General features: G+C 34.5%; 3 protein-coding genes and 1 non-coding gene across 4 annotated transcripts; 2 read left to right on the top strand and 2 right to left on the bottom strand.

The window, feature by feature from the left end:
* The first annotated feature begins 494 nt into the window (after nt 1-494).
* On the top strand, nt 495-9,131 carry LOC143614236 (methyl-CpG-binding domain-containing protein 9-like). Its single transcript, XM_077087734.1, has 9 exons — nt 495-1,112; nt 1,665-2,549; nt 2,780-3,286; nt 4,301-4,603; nt 5,102-5,425; nt 5,501-5,599; nt 5,683-6,144; nt 6,708-7,724; nt 8,384-9,131. Exons 1-9 carry the CDS (start codon nt 645-647, stop codon nt 8,861-8,863), a joined length of 4,545 nt encoding a protein of 1,514 aa, XP_076943849.1. The 5' UTR covers nt 495-644; the 3' UTR covers nt 8,864-9,131.
* A 3,182-nt stretch (nt 9,132-12,313) lies between these two features.
* On the top strand, nt 12,314-12,385 carry TRNAG-UCC (transfer RNA glycine (anticodon UCC)). The gene has a single exon. It is a non-coding gene; the product is annotated as a tRNA-Gly (tRNA).
* Nucleotides 12,386-13,432: 1,047 nt separating this feature from the next.
* LOC143614229 (uncharacterized) lies at nt 13,433-17,024 on the bottom strand. Its single transcript, XM_077087728.1, has 4 exons — nt 16,163-17,024; nt 15,033-15,151; nt 14,849-14,940; nt 13,433-13,939 (listed from the first exon to the last, which is right to left on the bottom strand). The coding sequence occupies exons 1-4, from the start codon at nt 17,022-17,024 to the stop codon at nt 13,438-13,440; spliced, it is 1,575 nt and encodes a 524-aa protein (XP_076943843.1). The 3' UTR covers nt 13,433-13,437.
* A 3,812-nt stretch (nt 17,025-20,836) lies between these two features.
* Nucleotides 20,837-22,423, bottom strand: LOC143614231 (uncharacterized protein At4g28440-like). Its single transcript, XM_077087730.1, has 2 exons — nt 21,880-22,423; nt 20,837-21,291 (listed from the first exon to the last, which is right to left on the bottom strand). Exons 1-2 carry the CDS (start codon nt 22,091-22,093, stop codon nt 21,104-21,106), a joined length of 402 nt encoding a protein of 133 aa, XP_076943845.1. The 5' UTR covers nt 22,094-22,423; the 3' UTR covers nt 20,837-21,103.
* Nucleotides 22,424-24,609: the final 2,186 nt, after the last annotated feature.

The following is a 24,609-nucleotide window of genomic DNA, read 5'->3' as shown; positions in this document are numbered from 1 at the left end:
TATGATGACTTAAGATGAAGTGTTAGTAATAATATTTTGAATTAATAGTTAAACTATATGCATATGTTTCATGCTCATGGCATCTTTTACAACAATAATACACGACGGTTGATTTGTTTTTGGGATAATATATGGAAGCCACCTATGTATTAAACTATCGTTCATTAAGACCACCTAAGTATGTATGAAGTTTTTATTTATAACTTTATACTAGTTCCTTCCAAAACATGTTTGTTGATCAAAGGTACAAAAATGCCCATATATATATATTTTAAAAAAATAATAATGTTTACGTATAACGTTTTGACACCTCGTCTTTTCAATAAAATAAAGGGCATTTTTGTCATCCAACTTGGCCAATTTGTATAAATGAAACCGTATACATAATGGAAAAAGGTTGAAGACTTGTATGGCCTGCACACATACTGTCCTGTTAATTTATAACCATTTTTCCCCAGTGTGATGTCATTTTTATACCATTAATTCTTTAATAATGCCACCGGCCCGACATGAATCCGCGATGCGTCTGATTTATGTAGAAACTTCACAAATACATTAGATGTTACTTGTTGCGTTGGATTAGAATTGTTCAGTAACTTGCTTTATATAAATTCTAACTTCCCATTTCTTTTTCTTTCTAAAGAATGCAGGAAACATTTAATAATCCGTTAGTTCAATGTACCTTAACTTCTCCAAATACTCATACAGATATGCAAGTTGCACAGTTGAATCTTGATATTGCAACACAAAATGCTCACCTAGTGTATTTACAAGCACTCAAAGATTATGTATCTGATAAAAGAGGCGTATTAGGAGATGGTTGGCGTGTTAAATTTAAGTATTCAGAAAGAATGTGCAAAACTGTTCCAGTTTACTGTGCCCCGGATGGAAGTAAATTTGATTCAATGCCAAAAGTTGCTCATTATCTTGGATTATTATCAGATTCCTTTTTATTTAAGACAAACGATAGCATTGGATTACTGCAAAATGGCTTATGCGCTACTAAAAATATGGAAAGTTCTTCAAGGTCGATGAGCAAGGTCGTTAATGGTGGAAATGCAGTTGAAGTGGATCCCATTGAGAATGGTAACCATGGGTCGGAAACGTTTCTGGTAAGTTTGTTGTTAACATTCTCTTATGCCTGCCATTAATACACTTGCAATATACTTCCACCTTTGGCCCATTTTGGTAATTATAACTATTCTTTATCCAATTTGGTATTACAAGTTTTTTGATAGGTTATTTTTTGTAATTATAACTGGTTGAGCAAGGCCAATTTGTTGATGTGACATTTTTATTTTAGGCAAATGAACAATATGCTTTCACCTTTGGTCCTTTTTGTAAAGTACAACTTTTTCCGTTATGTTTTACTAATTACAAGTCTTTTGTCGGGCTATTTTGGTTATTATAACCAGTTAAACAAGGTTAAATTGCTGATGTTTGCTTCTTTATTGGACAAATGTCATTAGATAACAGTATACTTTCGCCTTTGACCTTTTTTGTATATTATAACTTTTTCCATGTGGTTTTGATTATTAAATAGTTTTTGACAGGCTATTTTATTTTTCGCTAATTCAAGATAAAACATAACCTGATCTTAATAGTTTTGATTTAAATCGACCTTTTAACATTGTAATGTGATTATATTGTTAAATTTGTCACAGGATGGTTTTCCAATTCAGTTTGAAGACTTCTTTATTACCTCAATTGGAAAAATCGACTCACAAACTCCATTTCACAACGCTTCCCATATCTGGCCTATTGGCTACAAGTCAATGTGGCACGATAAGCTTACAGGGTCCATTTTTGTGTGCAATGTGTTGGATAAAGGTAATTGTGGCGCGTCATTCAAAGTAACCCGGTATCCATGCTCAAAACAATCAATCCCAAATGCTTCAACAGTAATCTACAAACCAAAATGTGGGCCCTCTGATCAATCAAACTCTTTGACTACCGAAAGTCAATACATGACTTCTAAGAACTCCAATGATGATTTAATTGGTGAAATTTCAGTTGAGGGGAGGTCACCATCATCTGCATGGCAAATGGTTTTAGAAACTTTGTTACTTTCATGCCGCCATATATTTCAAGATTTGAAGTTTTTAAGTTTTTGCTGTAACCACAGTGTTGAAAGTCAACATTCCTATGGTTCATATGGTATTGACTCATTGGACAAATTTGGGTGTTTGGCTGGTCACACTAACAGCATCCCAAGGTCAATACTCACTGTTGACCAGCTTGACTTTTCTTGTATGGTGCTGAGGAGATGGTTGCAGCCCGATAGATTTGGTCTAGATGCAGAGTTTGTTCAAGAACTCATAGAAAAGCTACCAGAAGTTTCCGCATGTTATAGATATAAATCTTTGGATGCCAGGTGTCAAAACTCGATTGCTCATACTGTTGGAAGCGGTTTTTTCACTGTCTTAAGGAAATATCATTCACTGCCAAAGGTTTCAGATAGTATCAGAGAAAACAATAAAAGAGTGGGCCCACCAGGCAATAAAATTACCTCAGATCTTCCTGCCAGTTTAATTGGGAATGTTCTCCAGGTATCGCATTGCATTGATTTTATTGGACAAAACGGGTCGGGCCAACCCAAAATACTTTTGGTCCGTAATGCTAAAAATTTTCTTAGAAACAAAAGGCTTATCAAGCATAATTACAAAAGTTATATTATTTCAGTATAAGCAAAAATTTCTGAATATATGATTTACAAAAGTTTAATTTCTTGTTTTGTTTTATTTTACTTGTTTAATTGTAGTTTTATAAATCTGTTTAGGCGTATGAGTTTTTCTTGCGGTTTCATAACATTTTGGGGCAAGAGGCACCTCTCTCTAGACAACAACTGGAATACGGGTTACTGAATCCATGGATTAATGGCTTAAGTTACACAATTACCCCTGGGGTGTATGGTCGTGAATCACCGTTATCAAACTTTCATATGGCGACGGTGAAGATATTAGTAGAAGACATGCTATCAAAAGTTGTGGTTAATGATCCTTTTAATGTCATGGAAAAGTCAAGAAGAGTTAGGAAGAAAAACATGGAGGTCAAAGTCAATGTTCATGGCCAAAAGTCAAAGATTGGTATATTTCCTGTTAATGAAATCACTTGGCCAGAACTAGCAAGGAGATACATTTTGGTTTTGTTGTCTATGGATGATAATTTTGAAGATTTGGAGGTTACGAGCCGTGCATTTAATGAAATATTTCTTTGCTTAAGCGGTAACGGAGGCCCACTTTGTGGTTCTCATACGGGAATGGCTGCAATCGAGGCTGATGCAGTGGTAAGATTTATCAGCATTTCTTTCATTGTGTTATTTTTGATCCATTTACTTATGAACGGGCGGATTTGGGTTGCGGTTCAAATTATAAAAAAACTATTGGACTGCATTATCAGACTAGTGTTTATTAGTATGAGCCCATGGGCTCAATTAGGTTTTTAGTGTTCTTTGTGATCTTTATATATAGAAACCGAAGCTTTCAATAATATCAATCCACTATTTACCATTGTCTCCGCTGCACCACACTCAAATAACCGAACACTAGCCGTCACCACTTGAGAGAAACCATAGACAGGGCGGCGTGCTGCCACTGCCCCCGCCGTCCTGTCCGATCGCTGATCGCTTTCGTTTTCTGTTCCAAATAAAGTCTTGGTTTCATTTCTAGATTCCGGCCACTGTTCATCAATCCTTTTTTTGAGAGGACAGTCCTGCCTCTCACCAAACCGCCTCCCAACGATCAACCGGCAGGCAAAAACCGCCTCAGAATACAGATCATATTGGGTAGAAAGCCAACTAAAGTGTTTTAATAACCCCTGTTTCGCAAAGATTATTTTATTTTAGAAAGGTAAGCTGTGATAATATAGTTTTTGTAACCATATATGATACATCAAGTCGTATCTGCAGTTTTGCTTATAATTACATGATTATTTAGGGGTCAAATTGTTAGGTTTTTGAATACTCAGTTTGATATGTAGCTGCAAAAAATCTCATTATCAGTAAATACTTGATAAGTGGACGATTACTTATGCACCCTCATTTTAGTCATTTGTCACTTGATCCGTTAATTTCAAGAAGGCGAAACACTTTTAGTCTCCATCTTATTCATTGTTGCTGATTATCTGATTCTCAAAATTCAATATCACATTCACTTTAAGAACACATATATAAATCCTTGTTTAAATTCTCCAAAACTGATAGAAATTACATAACATGGTGGGATATTTATGTTAATTATTTGTGTTTTCTGTTTCTGCAGTCAATTTTTACTATCTAAAATCAAATTATTGTTATTTTCAGGTTCTAGCAGAGGCATCAAAGAAAGTATTTTCTTCGGTGAAGAGTAAAATTGTCGACTTCAACATAGATCAAAAAGATCTTAATATTAACAACTCTGCCACTGAGAAAAAGAGAACTGATAAATGTCCCGAGTGGATTAAGGTTCTAGAACCAATAAGAAAGCAACCAACAAACGTGGGAGCAAAAATAAGAAACCGAGTTAAAAAATCTTTGGAAAGAGGACCACCAGAGTGGGCCACGGAGATGTTGTTGAAGTCCATAAGCAAAGATATCTACAAGGGTAATGCTGCGGGACCCACAAAGGTTCGTGCTTTGACCTCATGTTTTGAAAATTTGTTGACCTTTTTTTTAGGTAGCAGTTTCGCCCTGTTTTTTTATGAATGGGCTGATTTGGTTGGGTTTTATCTTTGACGGTTCAAAAATGTGGAATAAAAATAATTAACTTAAAAGGGTACGGGTCTAATGAGTTGAAAGTTCTACCCAAAGTGTACTTTTAATGCATAAAACCTGAATTTCCAAAAAAGAAAGATTATTACTGAAACAGTATAATCTTTATAATCATTTTTTGATGCAACGGGTTAGGAACTTGGGGTTTGCTTTAAAAGGTCAACCCACTGCACATGTTTAAATACCTGCCCAATAAAAAACCAGTTAACTAAATGGGTTGGGCGTTACCAACCAGAACCTAACACATATTGCCACCCTAACAATTTTATCCGTTTGACCCACTACCCAACTCACCTATTTTCCCACCTCTCCATTTTTTATTTCACAACTGATTTTTAACTGAAACAATAACAGAAAATTGTTGTTGAGGTTCTTGAGAAAGTGAAGCACGAAAATCCACTCACTAAAAAGAAGACAAAAGAAAGCCGTGCTATAAGGACGGTATCAGATGTTATCATGAAAAGGTGTCGACTGGTGCTACGTGCCGTTGCTGCTCAAAATGAAAACAAGTTCTTTTTCATTCTCATGGCTGAATCTTTCTTGAAAGTTAATGAATCTGATGATGACGCATATCTTGAAATGGTTTCTAGACCGTTGGATTTTAGGAGCATTGACCTCAGATTAGATGCAGGCTCTTATGGTGATTCACATGAGTCTTTCATTGAAGATGTTCGTGAGGTATGCCAAAAAAAAACATTTACATTTTTTTTGAATACATGTATGGATATCTGACATGTACTGGTCTTTTGGCAGGTTTTACAAAATTTACGAATAAAATATATGAACAGCTATAAATATCTTGAATTGATTGGTAAAATCTCAAAACAGCTAGAAGATCGGTATGAACATGAGGTTAGTTGTAACTATTCATATATTGGAAATTGAAGTTATTCCAAATCGCCAATAATTAGTAAGACATCATTTACATCCTTCAGGTTCTCACTCTGGTCAACACAATACTCAAATACACGAACGGTCCCACCTCATGTGATGCAGTAAAAAACGAGCTAAATATGATGATTGCAGAAACAATCTCGACCACAGTTTTTGTTGCTCCATGGGAAGTAGGGATTTGTAAAATATGTGGAAAAGACGAAAACGACCACATTTTACTTTTATGCGATAGATGCGATGCAGAGTATCATACGTATTGTTTAAATCCACCACTTCAAAGAATTCCAAAATCAAGTTGGTATTGCCCTCCTTGCATTTCCTTCATTACAAGTCAATGTCAAGGTCAAACTATGTCACGAGAAGACGATTTTGACTCCCAGCTGTTAAGTCAACCCAGTGAAAAGAGAAGTCAAAGAGACTTTACCCGAAGAGGTTTAGAGGCACTGGCCGATTTAGCAGATAACATGGAGTCAACAGAGTACTGGGAACTAGGAGTGAAGGAGGTTAGTTTTTACTTGCATTTTATCTATATTTCCTGTCTAACTTTGACTTTTAAAGTCGAAACAACGTTTTTTTTAATTTGATGATAGAATTAATTCAGATAACAAAGTTAACATATATATTGAAACATATAATAAGTTTTGTAAATACTAAACGAATTGTAATAATATTTTTAACACATACAAGTAAAGAACCTCCTAAACTGTTCATGAAATCATGATTCCTATGGATTTGAAATATTTATAATTTTATATACAAAGACCCAATAATTATTGTAATAATTTTGTTTATGAAATCATAATTCAAGGATTCATTTTTTATAAGAAAATGGAAAAAGTGTCTCATTATATTTGGCACTTTTAAATTTTCTTGTAACATCAAAGCGTTTTGATATCTAATGCATTATGATTGTATTTTGATTTCATGAAAGATAATCTTACAATAATACTAATATTGTTCGATTATATTGAAAAAAAGAATAGGAAAATCTTGAAATAATATATTTTCAGGGGTCCTTTTGAAATGCTTGAATCGTTAAAAATAAACTTATAATCATCTTTTGCAGAGGGTTTCTCTTTTACACTTTTTGTGTGACGAGGCTTTGAGTTCGACAGCAATTCGAGAATACATAAGCATTGATAATTGCGACATCAAAAGAAACTTTTTGGGCCGGGACTGGGCTGGGAGACTGTACTGGACTCTTGGTAAGCCCGAGAGGCTGTTTGTATCGGGCCCAGTAAGTGAAGGTGAAGTGTGTGAACCCTCTAATACTTCATCTGAAGAATTTGATTCTTGGATTTGCTATGAATCCGATACGGAAGTCGAGGCTCTCGTTGAATGGTTAAGAGATGATGATGAAAGCGAGAGCGAATTGAAAGAAGAAATTATTAAGTGGCAAAAGGGTAAGTTAAGTAATCCTCATGGTCAAGCTGACTTGCAAGTTAATTGCTTGCGGTCATCGGTTTATAGGTGCACCAATGCAAGGGCAGAACTGGAAAAGAAATTCGGTTCGTTTGGCGATAATAGAATCATCCAAGGGGGTAAAATGTCACTCCACTCGACATATCTCAATAATCGATGCGAGGGTTTTGAGAAGCAGTTGACTTTGACTAACGGGTTTGTCGGGTCAAACAAAAACCCGTCATTATTTGTTGCCGAAGGCCCCCCTCCCGGTTACGAAGCTACATTCTTTGCCAAACAGGGAGTCAAGTCAAACGAGCCACCATCTGAGGTTGACCGGTCAAACCTCGAGGTTAAAAAGACAAATGAGAGCTCGTCTTTTATGCAGGGAGATCACTTTTGCTGTAACAATGCTTCATTTCTAGTCAAACACGGAGTCAATTTAAACAAGTCATTGTATGAGGCTGGCGGGTCAAACCCTGAGGGTATAACCGGAAAGAATCCTTCATTATCTTCTGGGCCATTGACGAGCCGGGTTGCTGAAATCATTCAGTGTCTTAAAATGATTTTATTTGATATTGAAACCGCTCTTCCAAGAGATGCTTTCCGATCTTCAAGAGTAGACTCGGATAAATTACGTGCTTGGCGGGCTTTTCTAAAATCAGCCCAATCCATTAATGAGGTGAGTTTTGTATTTTTCATCTTTTTTTTAAATAATTATTTGCAAAGCTTTGCATTTGTCCATGAATTTGGAAAAAAAGTAATATATACATACAGAGGTTCATTACAAACACTAAATTATTACGAGAACAAAAAAAAAACTTAAAACCGTTTTATTTTTCCTTCTGTGGTTTATTTTTCAAAACTTTTATTTCTTACATAAATGATACGTCTGTCATGTATGTAAAAAACCATTAAACTAATTTGTTAGTATTTTTAATTTTTACTTTTAAGAGTTTAATATATAGTAAATATAATCTACACGACTACACATGATTTGCATGTATAGGTCATAAACGAACGAATTTTATTTTTATTTAATTAGAATATTGAAAGAGATAAATAAATATTGCATTTCAATCATTTTCTTATATTTTAAAGCTGTATTTATTTATAAAATTTATCTGATTATTACACCTCTAGAGTCTAGACAACCGAGGTACATGTACATACATTATATCCTATCGTACCGAACATGTTTTATTACAAATGTTTTATCTAATTTTGATTATTCACATGTCGCATAATCACTTCCAAAATACATATACATATATATATACACACAATAAAGAGATGGTGATTATTATTTTCTTAAAATGTTAACCCTGCTTTATTTTCCAGATGGTACAAGCAACTATTATTTTAGAAGAGACGATTAAAACCGCTCATTTAAAAAAAGAATGGTGGTACTGGTCATCACCTTCAGCCGCTACTAAAATCAAAACCGTTTCATCTCTCGCCCTGTACATCTACGCCCTTGATGCCGCCATCAGTTACGAGAAGCCGCCCCCACCACCAACCCCGCCACCACCTCCACCTCCGGTGACATTGACGGAACCCATGGTGACAACAGGAGTTTTAAAGTCAAAGGAAGAAACTCCCAAAAAGTCAAAGTTGAAGAGAAAGAATGATCTGGAACCGTCTCGGGTGTCGAAACCGAAAGATAAACCAAAGAAAAAGAAACTTAAAGTTTCGGATAGTGTTGTTGTAGATGGTGTTGATCAAACTGTGGAGGTGGTTAAGACTGGTGAACCGTCAGCCGTGAGCAATGAACCGTCAGCCGTGAGCCATGAACCGTTGGTGCTATGGTTTGAACCCTGATTGCATCCTGGGGTTGTAGAGTGTGTGGCTGCAACATATTATGCAAATGCTGGTAGTTTTTTTTTTTTTTTTTAACTCGTGTTTTAGATAGAAGCGTAGAACCCTTGATTGTTGTGTTTTCTTCGTTTTCCAAATGTGTTCTCGGATGTTTTAACTCTAGGGTTCTATATATTTATCAGGCGACGTTTGCTCACCATATATGAATCTACTACTTTTCCTTCGTCTCGTGTAGTCTATGCATAGTTTTTAAATCCAGAGTAGTTTATATGATTTTATGTACCGATTGTAATTGGCGATTTTAAGGTTATAATATAAATTTTAACATTAAGGGGAACTGTGGAAATGACGGTGTGCACATTAAAATTCGTTTTTTGAGTTATTGAAAACAATTCAGTTTTGATTTTCTCGGTTTTCGGGTTTCACAAATGGGTTAGATTCACTTTAGTTTTCTCATCTGGATTTGGAAATTTCGGGTAGTAGAAAACTAGCCTAAAATAATGAATTTAGGGTTAAAACTTAACTAATATTTTATTTATAGTCAAAATGATTATTACACGTTTGAGATGCACGAATAAATATTGCTTATTTTCTTTCAAAATCAGTGTTCCATTCTTTTATGTAATACATTCTTTATACCAAAATGTACCCAAAATGTTGTAAACTAGGAATTTACGGTGGTGGTAAAACTCAAGTGTGGTCGGTCTCGAGCGTTGAGATGATAAGTCGACGTGAATCCAGTCGGTTTCTTACGATACCAATACTAAAACAAAAATGATAGTTTGTCGGTTTTCGTTACGGTGGTACTGTCGGTTTCTTTCTCGTTCGTTACGGTATCAGAACTAAAACAAAAAATAAAAAAGAAAATTGGCATGCGGCCGGTTTTCGTTACATTCGTTATGGGATCGGAACTAAAAAAAAAACAAATGGCATCAAAACCCTAGCATTATCAGTCTCGGACGTTGATTCAGTGAGTTTACACGAATTCAGTCTATTTCCTACGTAAACAAAAATTTACGTTAGGTCGGTTCTCGTTACGTTCGCTATGCCACCAATAATAACAAAGAAAATCAAAATGGTATAGACAAGTTTGGTGCCGCCACTTGGTTAGCGGCATCAAAAGGGAAAAGATCAAATACAATAATGCCTTAACGTACATTACGTACGCGAATCCATTTTTTCACGAATCGATCCATGAAATCACATCCAAACATCTTGGAATCGTCAATACATATCCAATCAGTCATTGGTTCACCGAAAAAAAAACAGTTTTTGATGGTTAATCGATCAATTTTTCACAAAGACCGTTTTTGAGCATTTTTTTTGCGAGCGTTTTCTGAGCGTTTTAGGTTTTTGCCTTTGAGCCACCGATTGTTTTGATTGAGGGTTTAGAGCAAGGGGCTCGGGAAATGACAGAAAGGGTGTTCAAATAACTCAAAATATTGATGAATTGGGAAGGCAATTGGTAGAGAAGGACTGATGGAATGATTTAATTTGAACAGTTTCTCACTTTTGTGTAAATTGTTTGAAGAGGTGGGAAGCAACCAAAAAACTTTTAAATGTTTCGTTTATATATATATACTTAAGATTTAAATAATCGATACACAATAGTTGTACAATAGTCTTTACAACAATTAACGATACATTTTTTATTTTCTAAAGACTTTACAGTTTTTTAACACATTTTAAATAAACCGAAAAGCCAGAAAATACCCTTAAAACTTTTTTTACCAATGCGCTATCTTAGAAAAGTTATAAATAACTAATGTTTTAGTTCATAGCAGTTAGGGGTGAGCAAATGAGTCTTACCCACCATACCCAACCCGAACCCATTTTCGACATGTACCCGTTTAATGGTATTTTCAGGAACCGTGTTGGTAGGTGCACCCCTAGTTTTAACTTTAACTTTTAACTCCTACTTACCCAACACATGACTCATGAGCAGTGTTGTAAAAATCGCTAGTCGGGCGGTAGGGAGGGGACTAGCGATTAATCGGGATTAGTCGAGATTAATCGGATCAGACTTTAATGTATAATTTTCAGTTTTATATAGACATGCACACATTTTATTTGTAGTTTTAAGTTTTATACATACACAAACATATTTTGGCTGGAATCTCGCTTGAAACCGGGGGGTTTTTGCTGAAATCTCCAGCGGAAAACGGCCAATTTAGTCGGAATCTCACCGGAAACTGTTGTTTTTGTTCGAAATCTTGCCGGAAGCCGCCAATGTTGGCCTGATTTGACCGGAAACCGCCGATTTTGGCCGGATTTTACCGTTGACCGATTACTTGGCCGACTAGCCCAAAATTAATCAATAAAGTGGAGACTAATCGGTTACTAGTCGGGATTTTTACAACACTGCTCATGAGTCATCTTATCACAATCTTGGGTGGGCCCCTATTTGGTTTTTTAGTTTTAACACACAAAACCACATGGCTTGACATCAGCCCATATTACGGCCCACACACAACCCGTGACTTAATAGTTAATAATAATAATAATAAAAATAGTAAACATAAACTATTCCTCCTTCACGGGTCTTATTAATTTGGGCCCTACTTTAAGCCCTTTAAGTATACAACTTATTTTACAACTTGTGACAACATAATAATCATATAACATATAGTGATATTAAAACTTACTAAAATGGTAGCAAAGGCTCAAGTTGTGGTAGTTTTGGTGTTGGCGTTAGCGGTTGCGATTGGCGCGTTGGAAATATGCAACATGACCGAGGACGGGTTGGTGGCGTGCAAGCCGTCAGTGACGAACCCAGACCCAGTGGACCCCACACCCGAGTGTTGCAAAGCGGTTGAGGGGGCTGACATTAAATGTTTGTGTTCGTATAGGAACTCGAGTATTTTGCCTTCTTTAGGAATTGACCCGGTGCTTGCGGTCGGGTTACCCGTTAAATGTAGCCTCCCCGCTCCGCCGTGCTAATTGGTGGTTCGTGGTGATTGGATGCTTTTGTGATGGTGGGATAATAATATGTATTATGTTTGTGGGTGAAACCATGTGATAGGAGAGCGAACATATTATGTCGACGTAAGACACTACTTTTTAATGAAATATGTTGTTATGTTTTCTTTATTATTCATATATTTTAATAAAATGAATTATCATAAAGTTCACGTTTTAGTTTTTTTTCTACTAAAGTTCACCAAGTATTTAACTTTGAAGTGATTTGGACTTTGAGTAAAGGGGATTTTATCCATAGCTTATGAAATTAGGGGCCGTAAATGAGTCGTATTTGCTAATTGACCAACAAGAATCTGAACACGGCACAAGCCCAAAAGACGAGTCAGACACATGAACTCGGACTCATTACAAGTTTTCATGTATCTATAATAGTAAAAAAGAAAATTTTAAGCAGGGCAATAATAATAATAATAATAATAAAATTAAAAACATGAGCACTAATATAAGATTTTTAATTTTAAACAAATACTAGCAGCGTTTGTAGTCCAACGGTTAGGATAATTGCCTTCCAAGCAATAGACCCGGGTTCGACTCCCGGCAAACGCATATTTTATTTAAATATTTTTTTTGCCTAGCAGTTTTGAGGTTATTAATGGCATTCTGTATCTGAACAATATTATTCTTGTTTCTAATTGATAAATTATATTAATTAGAAATTTATCATCAATGTTTTGAAAACCGGAACAATATCTCACAACTACACCATGTCTCAAAAGTAGAGAGCTCGGCTTATTTCGAGCTTATTTTCTGAAGCTCGAGCTCGGCTATGTAGTGTGAAACTAATACATAGAAGTTAGAAGTTCAATAGTGATAAAACTTTCATATAGACCATGCTTGTTAAGGCTCAATGACAAGCCTACACGATCTTACCATACATGGCTCGAGCTAGGGGTTGACAAGTAAACGAGCTTTATATGAGACTCGACCTCGACTCAAGCTCAATATAGTTCGGCTCATTTCGAGCTTTTTATATATCAATTTTGAGAAGCTCGCAAGCAGCTTCGCTCGTTTGTACCCAGTGGCGTAGCTTAGTTGGGGCTAGGGGTGGCCCCTGCCCCTTCCGTTTTCCGGTTCGGTGGTGTAAATTTGTCCTTTTCGGCCCAATATTTTTACACTTAATGTAAATTTACCCGTTTCCGACCGAAATTTTGAGCCCGGCTCCCTTCGTTTTTCGCTCAGTAGAGTAAATTTATCCTTTTTCGGCCGGAAAGTTTTATACACGGTGTAAATTTACATGTTTCCGACCGAAATTTTGAGCCCGACCCCTCCGTTTTTATGCTCGGTAGTGTAAATTTATCATTTTCCAGCCGAAAATTTTTATACATAGTGTAAATTTACCCGTTTTCGACCGAAATTTTGGGCCACCCCCCTCTAGTTTATGAATTTGACGTATATGTCCAAGCTTCTCAACTGCCTGTACCCCTACTCAAAAACCGGTTGGTCAAGATTTGATAAAGAAAATAAATTTATAATATAGTCATTAGTCAAGTTTACTGAAAATATAAGCACAGGTTAAACCAGCAAGTAACTTTTTTGCCATGTAAAAAAAACATCACTTTTTTCGGTTATTGTATCAAACATCAATGTACACAAAATATTCAAGAACTCCTTAATTTGATCCTCAGTTTCCTAGCAATATCTACGGCTTTCGGATGCACCGGCCTCTTACTAGAATCACATTGTTCGGTTTCCACCCAAGTCACAACCTTTTTCAAAACTAACCGAGGCACTCTCTTACCGCCTAAGTTTGACTTTTTCATACCCTTTTCCATTGACTTTTCCAAGAACTCCATCAACCAGTTTCCAGCCTCTTTCTCAATCTGCTTCCCGAGTTTTATCGTCTCGGTCAAACTACCCGGTGAAGTTGACTTTTTACCCATGACTGTTGACTTTTGTTGACTTGTGTGTAATGGGTATTTCCGGATGGTATCATGCAAGATCTGAGTGTCTTTTAACTCTTTGTTAGCTGTTTCGGTTGCGGCTTTCATTGACACCATGTTGGTTATCGCTTGAACGATTTGGTTATGGAAGTCAAGAAACTGCTCAAAACCATCGGTCGGATCATCCAAGTTAGCTGACTTGGTCAAAGCAGATAAAGTCCTGCAATTTTTATAAAAACTTGATGTTAGATGCAGCAAGACGAGCGACCCGACCCGTTAGCACGTTTTTTTCGGCACTTTTTTTTAGTTTTTATAAATATGTAATGCACCAAAAATATTACAAAATCTGTTTTGTTAAATAATAATCTTACTTTCATAAAATGGATTTAAAAGTTTTAAAAACACCTTTTAGGCGTTTAATAAATAACTAACGCGTAGGGGTGGCAAATGTGATCCACGGCTTGAATGGGTTGTCCGTTGTAATAAAATGTATATAATGGGTCAGAATGGGTCAAACTAAAAAAGAAAATGATTGAAACGGGTCCAAACGGGCTGACATTTCTCGAGTTTTTTTATGGAACGAGAAAAACGGATGAAACTTTTTAGTACTTTTACTTTTTTAGTTTTTGATTTATATTTCGAGTTATAATTTTTTAATTTTTTTTTGAATTTTTTAATGAGGGATTTTTTAAATGGGTCAAAATGGGTTGAGATTTCAGAAACCCCTTAACAAAAAATCCAAAAAAAAAATAATTAATACATCATAACTCGAAATAGAAATCAAAAACTGAAAAAGTAAAAAATACTAAAAAGTTTTCTACGTTTTTCTCCTACCATAAAAAAAATAAAATAAAAAACCTCTTGAAATGTCAACCCGTTTCAATTATTATTATTTTTTTTTAAATTTGACCCGTTATATACATTTTATTACAACCCATTCAACCCAATGGGTCACATTTGCCAGCCCCTACTAACGCGCTTTATGAAAGGTAAATATTATAATAAAGTGATTTAAAAGGTTGTATTCGTTAAATATACACACAATGGTTTTTCAATCAAATTTAATAATTTAGCAAACGGGTCGAAATGCCACTTGTACATAACAAAGAACATGTTCAGATAATCATACTTGAGAGACCAAACAAGAGTTTCGGTTGCTGAGGCGTTTCTAAGTGACTGATGGGCAATTTTCTGCGCTCTTTCTTGTTGTTGTACGGCTTCCTAAAATGCATCATTATCATTACTCATTCATAAAAGTTTTTTTAAAAAATTAATAAAATTTATATAAAAGACAAAAAAAAACTTGAAGTTACCTTTCCCAGTAAGCTAAGCTTTTGTGGCAAGTTAAACGATAAACTGGTTTTCGGAGATGAACGAGGAGTAGACAATACTCGTGTGCTCTGCGAACTTGATGGTGTGACATTAATTTTTCCTGCAAATTATTAAAATAAAAGGATCACTTAAGAAACTTAATTATCTGAACAAATTCTCATGATCAAGATTTCATGTCTTGCTTGTGACCTTGATAAGCGTACTAAAGCGTTTTTTGATCATTTTCGAAAACTGTTGATACGAGTATACGACATCTTAATCAAGATTTTGTGTGCATGTAAATGTGACATAGCCCCTTATTTGTCATTTAATAATTTTTTTAAAGCAGTTGTTTTAGCATATATGACATCGATGCAGCGAGTGTCATAACATCAACTAGTGAACCAAACCTTCGGTGAACTATTCGTGAACCGTTAGACGAGAAGTTCGTTTACGTTCATTTATTAAATAAACGAACAAACATGAACAATTAAAATTGTGTTTGATAAATTAAACGAACGAATATGAACACATGTTTTGATCGTTCATTTATTTTCGTTTATTTATGTTCATTTATGTCCAGTATTTATGTTCGTTTGCATATTAATAGAAAATAATTTTTTTTTTGTTCACTTATGCTTATTTATGTTCGTGAACTGTTCATCAATAATTTGCCAATAAAATCAAAATAAGGTTGGTTGCTAAAGACAGTGATAAATAATAAAGTTGATTGTTAAAAATGAGAAAAAAAAATGTGATTTTTTTTCTAAATCTTGCAATTTGCCATTAATATAAAAAAACATACACATGTACAACCAGAATTAGGCATGTCAAGATTTCAACAATTTAACCATTTATTTTTATTTTTTTATTTTTTTATTTTTGATTTAACCATTAATATCAAAATAAGGTTGGTTGCTAAAGACAGTGATAAATAGTGAAGTTGGTTGTTAAAAATGAGAAAAAAAATGTGATTTTTTTTCTAAAATATTGAAATTTGCCATTAATATAAAAAAAGCATACACATAACACATGTACAACCACCAGAATTAGGCATGTCAAGATTTAAACTACAAGCCTCTACAACTTAAAAAAAAAAAAAAAAAACTTAACAAAGAGAGAGGTGGTGTACCTACAGCTGAATTAGGACTTCTTAACATCTTTACCATAGAAGATGAAACACAGCTTTTATTAACAATCACAGGACTTTCAGTAATAACCGAACAACATTTTTTCGCAGGCGTACAATGATCAAAAGGCGTTGACGATTCACAAATCCCATGCTCTCTTTTTGGTCCTATAACCCAAGAACTTCTTCTTGAACCCGATACCTTCGTGTTTAAATTCATATTCTTATTAAAATGAGTTGATTTTTCACAAATCCCATGTCCGCTTTTCGGTCCTATAACCCAAGAACTTCTCCTAGAACCCGACAACTTCCCGTTTGGATTCAAATTCATATTCATATTCATATTCATCGAAGACCTAACTTTCGCAGGCGAAGCACAAACGTCATGGTTAACCTTTTGATCTGCAACCCAAGAACCCCTTTTCGGAGTACAAAATTTTGGATTTAAACTCGATACACGATCAAGATTCTCGACTACCTTTTTATTAACAATCTCCCCCTTTCCATTAAACCCGGGTAATGGTTCAGGCATTCCAACGAACACTTGGCGGCCTGGGACCGGTTTCACACCTTTAGCGACCGGAACAGGCGAACCGGGCTCTAATTTTTCCACAAACACAAACTGTCCAAGCTGGATTTGATTACTCAGAACTAAATCAGCAGGTAAACTCACGTAAACCGAATGAGACGAGTCCGAAACTTTAACGCAAAACCCCTGTTTCGGCCAGAGGTCTTTCTCATCAAGATCAACCGGCATTATATCGGTAACTTGTAAAAGTGTATTCCGGTGTTCACTTGTGGGTTTCACACCTGAATTCATTCCGTCTAACAGCTTCGACAGCGATCCCGGTGTCAATTTCGACATTTCATTAACTTTTTTCAAATTTTGAAATTTGTAAAATTGAGAACGGGAAACTGAAATTGATATTGATTGAACAAAACCCAGTTGTTTAATTGAAATATTTTGATCAAATTTAGGGTTTATGAACAGAATTTAGGGTTTTTGAGCTCAAATTCAGTTTTCAAAATCCGTAAAATTGGGAACAGGGTATTGAACAAGATGTTAATCGAACAAGACCCAGATGTTTAATTGAACATATTTTGAAGAAAATTAGGGTTTTTGGGTTAACTTCGGTTTACAAAATTCGCAAAATTGGGAACAAAATCCACAAAATTGGGAACAGGGTATTGAAAAAGAAGATGATCGAACGCGAATTAACTGTTCAATTGAAGTATTGTGATGATTTACCAACAGAATTTGAATAAATTAGGGTTTGTGTGAGCAAATTCAGTTTTCAAAATTCGCAAAACTGGGAACAAATTCCGTAAAACTAGAAACAGGGTATTGAACAAGATGTTAATCAGACAAGACCCAGCTGTTTAATTGAACTATTATGATCAATTTACGGTGAATTAGGGTTTTTGTGTTCAAATTCAGTTTCCAAAATTCGCAAAACTGGGAACAAATTCCGGAAAACTAGGAACAGGGTATTGAACAAGAAGATGATCGAACAAGAACTAAGTGTTCAATTGAAGTAGTTTAACGATTCACAAACAGAATTTGAAAAAAACTAGGGTTTATGAGGTTAAATTCAGATTTCAATATTCGCAAAACTAGGAACAAATTCCGGAAAACTGAGAACTGGGTATTGAACAGGATGATAATCGAGCGGTAATCAGGTGTTGAATTGAAATATTGTGATGGATTTACGGTGAATTAGTTGAACAGAGTTTGACTGAATTTAGGGTTTTTTGTTATGGGAGCGTATTATGGAGCGTTTAAAGAGAGAGAGGTGAAACGGTCAGCTTATTATTTATTGTTGACTTGTTTATTATTATTATTATTATTCAATTTGGGCGGGTAGAGTGGCTTAAACGATGTCGTTTGGGGGTATTTTGGATGTTTGAATAATAATATAAAAATGGTCATGGAGTTTTGATGGATTGATGTAAGACCCCCTTACAGTTTTGGAAGAATAACTTGTATGGTTATTCGAATATTCGGTACATGTAAGAGTGAGCAGTAACCGAACTGTTCTGTTAACCGAAACTAATCGAAAGTTGGTCATCGTTATTTTTTTACCTTCGGTTAACTAAAGGTAAACATTATATTTTCATTTTTTTCTAACTTGTATACCTAAATTTCATGTATATCTTGTTTTATAGTTTGTACTACCATTTCATTATTTATACTTTCACTTATTTACACATTCATTGCATGTGTTTATGCATCTTTGTTATTTACTTCTAAGCAAAAGTTTTAGCCCAAGTTGGATTTTCGTTATGAACCAAAATCAACCCAACGGGACCAAAAACCGACAAACTAACCAAATAATACTAATAACCCGGAAACCGAACTGAACCGTACACACCATGTAGTATATTTTGTTTATATTAATTTAATAAAGAAGGTCATTCGATGAGCTTGATGGTCATCTCGCTATAAAACGCCAAATTCCGGAAAAATGAAAATATTAACCCGAAATACCACATGATCTAAGCGGGCCATTCGATGAGCTTGATGGTCATCTCGCTATAAAACGCCTAAAGTGATTTGGCGTATAGTGATTCAGGTTACCGGTATCTAATGATTTTTTTATATAGAATAGTTTATTTATCTCACCGAAAACAATGTTTGTAATCATCATCGTACTCAGTATATCCCACCAATAGCAAAGCTATAGTAGGGTCTGAGGAGGGTAAGATGTAGACAGCCTTACCTCTACCCCATAGGGATAGAGAGGCTGCTTCCGGTGAGACCCTCGGCTCAATAGTAGTTTTGCATGAAGCCTTGGACATAAGACACATAACAATCAACCATCGGGACACCGACCGATTGGTGCATGTACCCTTGTCTTTCGGCTATCAACGCCACCACATGATGCCTGATTAACCTTCCGCCACTTTTAACGTTATTTTCACGATATTGGTAAAATAACGTCAAAATTAGTGCAATTTTGTTTTTGCCCACCCGAGGGTTCACACATATATACATTATATGCGTGCACCGCAAGCAGGGCGTGAAAACAATGTTTGTAAAACTATACTATTTTATGAACCTGTTTTCACCGGTTCCTCAAGTCAACCTAGTATTAAAAATTGGCCGTCTTCAAATGATGGATGCAACTAAACTAACCACGATTCTTTTACATCTATTTTTACCAATTCACTAAAAATAATTCTTTTTACAGCATTAATGTAATAGACCTTAGGGTTAACTTACTATGTAGCACACATACAAGTTGAGAACATTATATATTTGAAGAAAGGATACGAAAGATCGTATGTATCTATACAACGGTTGATATACATCATCCCCGGTCCATTTGTATCTAGTCATTACATCGTAACCGAAATGGCGATGCTAATTGTTGTTGATTCATTACGGTTGACGTACAGATTTTATGAATGGTTATTGTAATTGCTAATTTACCATAAACTTATGTGTATTTGGATATACTAATAGGAAACACGCGTGATGCTGCAGCGAGAAAATTATATTGCGGTATTCAAATATACGTGTGTATATATATTCTCATGACAAATAAATCTTGTCCAATATTAATCATCTTTGCAAACTATAATGGGTTTTTTTGTATTTGCTTTACAAACGTGATAAATAACGATTAAATAACAAAAATAATTGCCATATGATAGCTGTTCTTTGATTTTGTGTCAACTTAATACTATTCAAGATTAACAAAAATGAAAAATATTTTTTTGAATACAAATCAACATTTTCATTTTTTATCATGATAGAAGTCGAAAACGAGTCATCGATCAGAATAGATATCACGTTATCTATATATAACATTTCTTTTTAATATATTTAACTATGTTACGAGTGTAAAACAAAATTCCATCATGTTAAATGTTATAGTTAATGATTTGAAAACCGTACCGATTGTCATCAAACCGGACACTCTATCAATTCAATTCACTAATTGGAATATCTTGAAAACCGGATAACCAATTATCAAACAAACCACTATATCGATTCAACTAACTAATTAAAACAACCTTAGTTTATGTATTGTGCGAATCAAACCCACAACACTCCACATGTCACATCATACTTAGCGCCCCAACAACACAACATAGGGTGTTGGAAGGGGCTTTAGCCCTTTGGGCGTGGACGGGTACTGGCCGCAAGCCCCTTTTGTGTGTGGGGGGCTTTTTATATTTCCAACCATTTTTACGTAAAGCACCATAAACTCTGACAACAATCTCTATGGAGACCTTTCTAACAAGTCTATATGACCAAACGTGACAACTTTTTTTCATCTTAAAGCCTCTTTAGAGCCTCCACATCACACAGCCTTAAAACCGAAAAACCGAATAACGTCATAATCACTTTACAGTTAATACATTCTTTGCCGGATTGTCATGCAACTTATATCAAAACAAGTTATCACATTCAATATGCAGTTTTGTTGGCTAACCATCAAAATCTGTTACCGAAAAACTCACGAGACCCTTAGTTTTAAAAGGCCTCAAAACCGCGTAAAATCATCTCAAAGCCTTTAGACTGTTTAACTAGATTAAAAGGCTTATACGTAAAATAGACCAGAACGATGCAACTTTTGATTGTACATAAAGCTTATTGGGTTGTACATCGAGCAACAACTCGTGTACATGAAGCTCTCGCCTTTGCTTTCCAGACCTAAACATCTCGGAGCGCCTCACACTTTTTAATTAGATTTTAATCATGTAAAATCATGCTTAAAAACAAATCAAAACAAAGGGTAAAATAAATAAACAACAATAACTTTCAACTTATATGGTCTCAAAAGGCTATTTCTCATTTCATAATTAATCCAAAACAAACACTTTTAAGTACTACTACCAGACTCTAAATTAAAAGTTGTAAATAAACCGCCCTATAACACAGGAACACATATTGTTTAGATTTGAGGGCGAACGCAAGGGCAAAACGGTAATTTCTCACTCTTCAACGGTGATAAGCTCAAACTCGATAAGTGACAAATTATTTTCTTCCTTAACAGAAAAATCAGCAGGTTCGGTAACTTCAAAACGGCCCCATTTGTCAACCGCAAGTCTCATTGACCCTCTGTACATGTCGATTTTCGCATTTCGCAAAATTACAGTGCTACCCTCCTTCATCGCGTCAACTGACAATTTAAATATTTTTGTTTCATTACATTTCATTCATAAATATGGAGATAGTTTTACACAGGGTTTTAAAAGCCAGTTAGTACCAGCCGGTTGAATCGGTAACACCGGCATATCAAACCGGTATTTTTGGGCGGTTTGCTAGAACATCAAGCCAACGGTTTTTTTTCTAAAATATCGGTTTTAAGCCCAAGAAATTTTTTATATTTTGCGGCCCATATTTTCAAAAGTTTACTTTTAACCTAACATTTGGATTTTTATTTGAAAACCGAATAAACTTTTGGATTATTATTTGAAAATAGAGTGCTTTGGTATTATTTTTTAATTATAGATTAACTTTTGGATTATATTTTATTATGGAATCATATACTTTTGGATTATTATTTGAATCAAAGTTGCATTTATTTGAGATTACAATGTAAACTATTCACCCCGGTTGAACCTTCAACCGGCGGTACCATTTTTTAGTCCAACCCGATTCAAGCAAAAAACCGGCTTTTAAAACATTGGCTTTACAAATCTTTTCAAGTAAATGTAACAACTGATTACAATATTTTTTTATGGAAAGTGATTTAAGTAAATCATACCTTGATCATTTCTAGCAGTGAAAACAAGGATTCCAGTTTCATCACCAACCAAACATTCAGCAAGACGCATGTTACGACCTTGAGTTCCGTTGCGACCTCGTGTGGTTATTGCTTTTGAGCTAACCACTTTTACAGTTAGGTTAAGACCAAAAGCACCAGGACGAAGCTGGTTGATCTTGACGAAAGCTGCTTGCTGCTTAATTTGTTCAGCCATTTTCCAACAAGCCCTGAAATAATATTTTACAACAATAAAATTAGTTAGAAAAGGCACCAGATTTATATAATCATCATATCTACACGTCGAATCCAATGATATAACACTAACAAGAAGCCCTTTTTAACTCAACATTAACTTAATATTATAACAACCTAATTTTTTAAAAATTTTGTTGTTTAGACTGTGTAAGACTTTATAAAAAGTGTATTTGGCTGCCAAACAAAGATATATGCATCGGCTGAAACTACAAAAAAAGTTTCTAAATTTTGAATGCGATATTGTGTATGATACGCAATCATATAAGATTATTGATTGTTTGATACTATAACAGCCTAAAATTAAGATATTTTTTAGAGACTTAGTGGTGTAAGAGGGTAATAAAGATTGGCTACCAAACAAAGAATCATTAATTTAAAGATGCATCGATACGTCTAGGAGTGTTCACAGGCCGGCTCGGACAGTTTTGGCAACCATTTTGAACTGAATTGCTACTTAAGATTTCGAAAAAACGGAAAAACCAAACTGATTGGGTTGGTTGGCTCGACCACATTATTAAATTTTTTTTCCAAAAACAGTTAATGAATATATACATATTCATAACGGTAAACTCATAAAATGAAAGTAATGATAACAATAAATGTTAACGGTTAGTTCCATATTCCAAACCGTCAGAACAGAACCGAGAACCACATCCTATTCAAACCAGCCCACTTGCTTCACTTTTGGGCGGTTCCATCGGTTTAACGGAATTTAAACACCCCTAGATGCATGCATAAACTACAACTACAAGTATTTTTTTTTTCTAATTTGAATGTAACATTGTGTATGCATGTATAATGTTTGTTCATCAGTAATAAGATTAAACCGGACGACTTCTTTCATAAATTAAACTAGCGTGTTTTTCATGATCTGAATAAGAACAAATGGCAAATACTCTAGCTTTTATACCTCCATTTCATTATGTTAATAACCAGTCTATTAACTGAACCAAGCTGAAAACCGACATACTAACCAAAATAACCAAACTGATATCAGTTATCGGTTTTGGTTCTGGATTTCCCAAAAACCAAAAATCGGCTATCGGTTTCGGTTATGGATAAAAACCGAAACAAAGCCTGCTCACCAGTCTAAAACTACAGCCAGTTTTCTAACTTGAATGTAAAATTGTTACATTGTGTATAAATGCATGATGATATTTATGAATAAAATTAATTAACTTTCTCATGATCCGAATACACACAATTGGCAAATTTAGGCTTATATATGTTACATAAAAATCGATCCACAATCAAATACACAAATACATGCATGAAGCTCCTCAAATTAAACCTAATTTTCCATATAATATATATTAGAAAAATTATAAATAAAATCATTTAAGAACTCTAAAAAAGTTAAGAACTCTTAGGAACTCATAACAACCAAACATTTTTTAAATTTTTTTTATATATTAACATTATTTAAGAGTCGTTTTATCATATTTTATATAAAAAATTTTATTACATATATTAATCACAAGTTTACATATGTGTAAAATTTATGTACTAACAAATTTACATATGTGTAAAAAAAACATAGATATGTATAAAACTAATTTTCAAAATTGTAATAGTAAATATAGATATAAAAAAATGATAAAACTACACTCAAATAACACTAACATGCAAAAAAATTTATAAAAAACGTTTGTTTTCAATGGTTCCTTCAAGTTCTTAAATAATTTATGAGTTCTGTAATGATATATATATGGATATATATATCATTATAAAGGCATATAAATAAACTAATTAATAAACGAGCCTTAAGCTTGAGCTAAATAATAACCGATCCACACTCAAAAACACACAAATACATGCATGGAGTCAAAATCAAACCTAATTTTCCAATTCTAATTCAATTCATCAAGCAGATTGAGTCTAAATCATTATTCTAACGTATCTAACTCAAATTAAACGAGATCGGAACCCTAATTGTATAAATTTCACGATTAATCATCAATTCCGTACGAATTTGAGCAGGTAATTAAATGCATAATCACAAATCGTAGATCAAAATCTGATGAACAAATTGGATAATAATAAAATAATAATAATAATTGACTGACCTGAGTAATAGATTATTATCGTTACGATCGAGAAAAATGGGTGAAGAAGAAGATCTGTGTAGGAAGATCTGGTTTTTATAGTTGGGGTAAACGAATATGGAGCTCCGATTCGGACCCATGGATATTTAGATGTTTTTATTATTTATATTTATTTTTTTAAACGGACATCTATAACAGAAAATCTCGACTATGCGTCGATTATTCGCTAGTCTCTACCTTACTAATTAATTTTGTGCTAATCAGACAATGTCAAATCCGGCCAAAATCATGATTAATCGGACTTGGCTTTTTCTGATGAAATTTTTATCAAAACTGGCGGTTTCCTGTGAGATTCCATAAAAAATCAATGGTTTCCGACTTTCCAGTGATATTCCGGCCAACATGTGTTTATGTATGTATAAAATTGAAA

The sequence above is a fragment of the Bidens hawaiensis genome, unplaced genomic scaffold (assembly GCF_021521415.1).
Source record: "Bidens hawaiensis isolate Kalapana, Puna unplaced genomic scaffold, B.hawaiensis_p1.1 tig00039387_1, whole genome shotgun sequence".
Classification (NCBI taxonomy): Eukaryota; Viridiplantae; Streptophyta; class Magnoliopsida; order Asterales; family Asteraceae; genus Bidens; species Bidens hawaiensis.
Note: the sequence above shows the minus strand (reverse complement) of the source record. Positions and strands in the feature narration are given on the sequence as shown.

Coding starts and splice junctions, on each gene's coding strand:
- LOC143614236 (XM_077087734.1), top strand. CDS start 645: ATGCAGGAAACATTTAATAATCCGTTAGTTCAATGTACCTTAACTTCT. Junction 1,113..1,664: donor ATGGGTCGGAAACGTTTCTG/GTAAGTTTGTTG, acceptor AATTTGTCACAG/GATGGTTTTCCAATTCAGTT. Junction 6,145..6,707: donor GGGAACTAGGAGTGAAGGAG/GTTAGTTTTTAC, acceptor CATCTTTTGCAG/AGGGTTTCTCTTTTACACTT.
- LOC143614229 (XM_077087728.1), bottom strand. CDS start 17,024: ATGTCGAAATTGACACCGGGATCGCTGTCGAAGCTGTTAGACGGAATG. Junction 15,152..16,162: donor AAGTCCTAATTCAGCTGTAG/GTACACCACCTC, acceptor AATAATTTGCAG/GAAAAATTAATGTCACACCA. Junction 14,941..15,032: donor AGCTTAGCTTACTGGGAAAG/GTAACTTCAAGT, acceptor GATGCATTTTAG/GAAGCCGTACAACAACAAGA.
- LOC143614231 (XM_077087730.1), bottom strand. CDS start 22,093: ATGGCTGAACAAATTAAGCAGCAAGCAGCTTTCGTCAAGATCAACCAG. Junction 21,292..21,879: donor CACTGCTAGAAATGATCAAG/GTATGATTTACT, acceptor TTAAATTGTCAG/TTGACGCGATGAAGGAGGGT.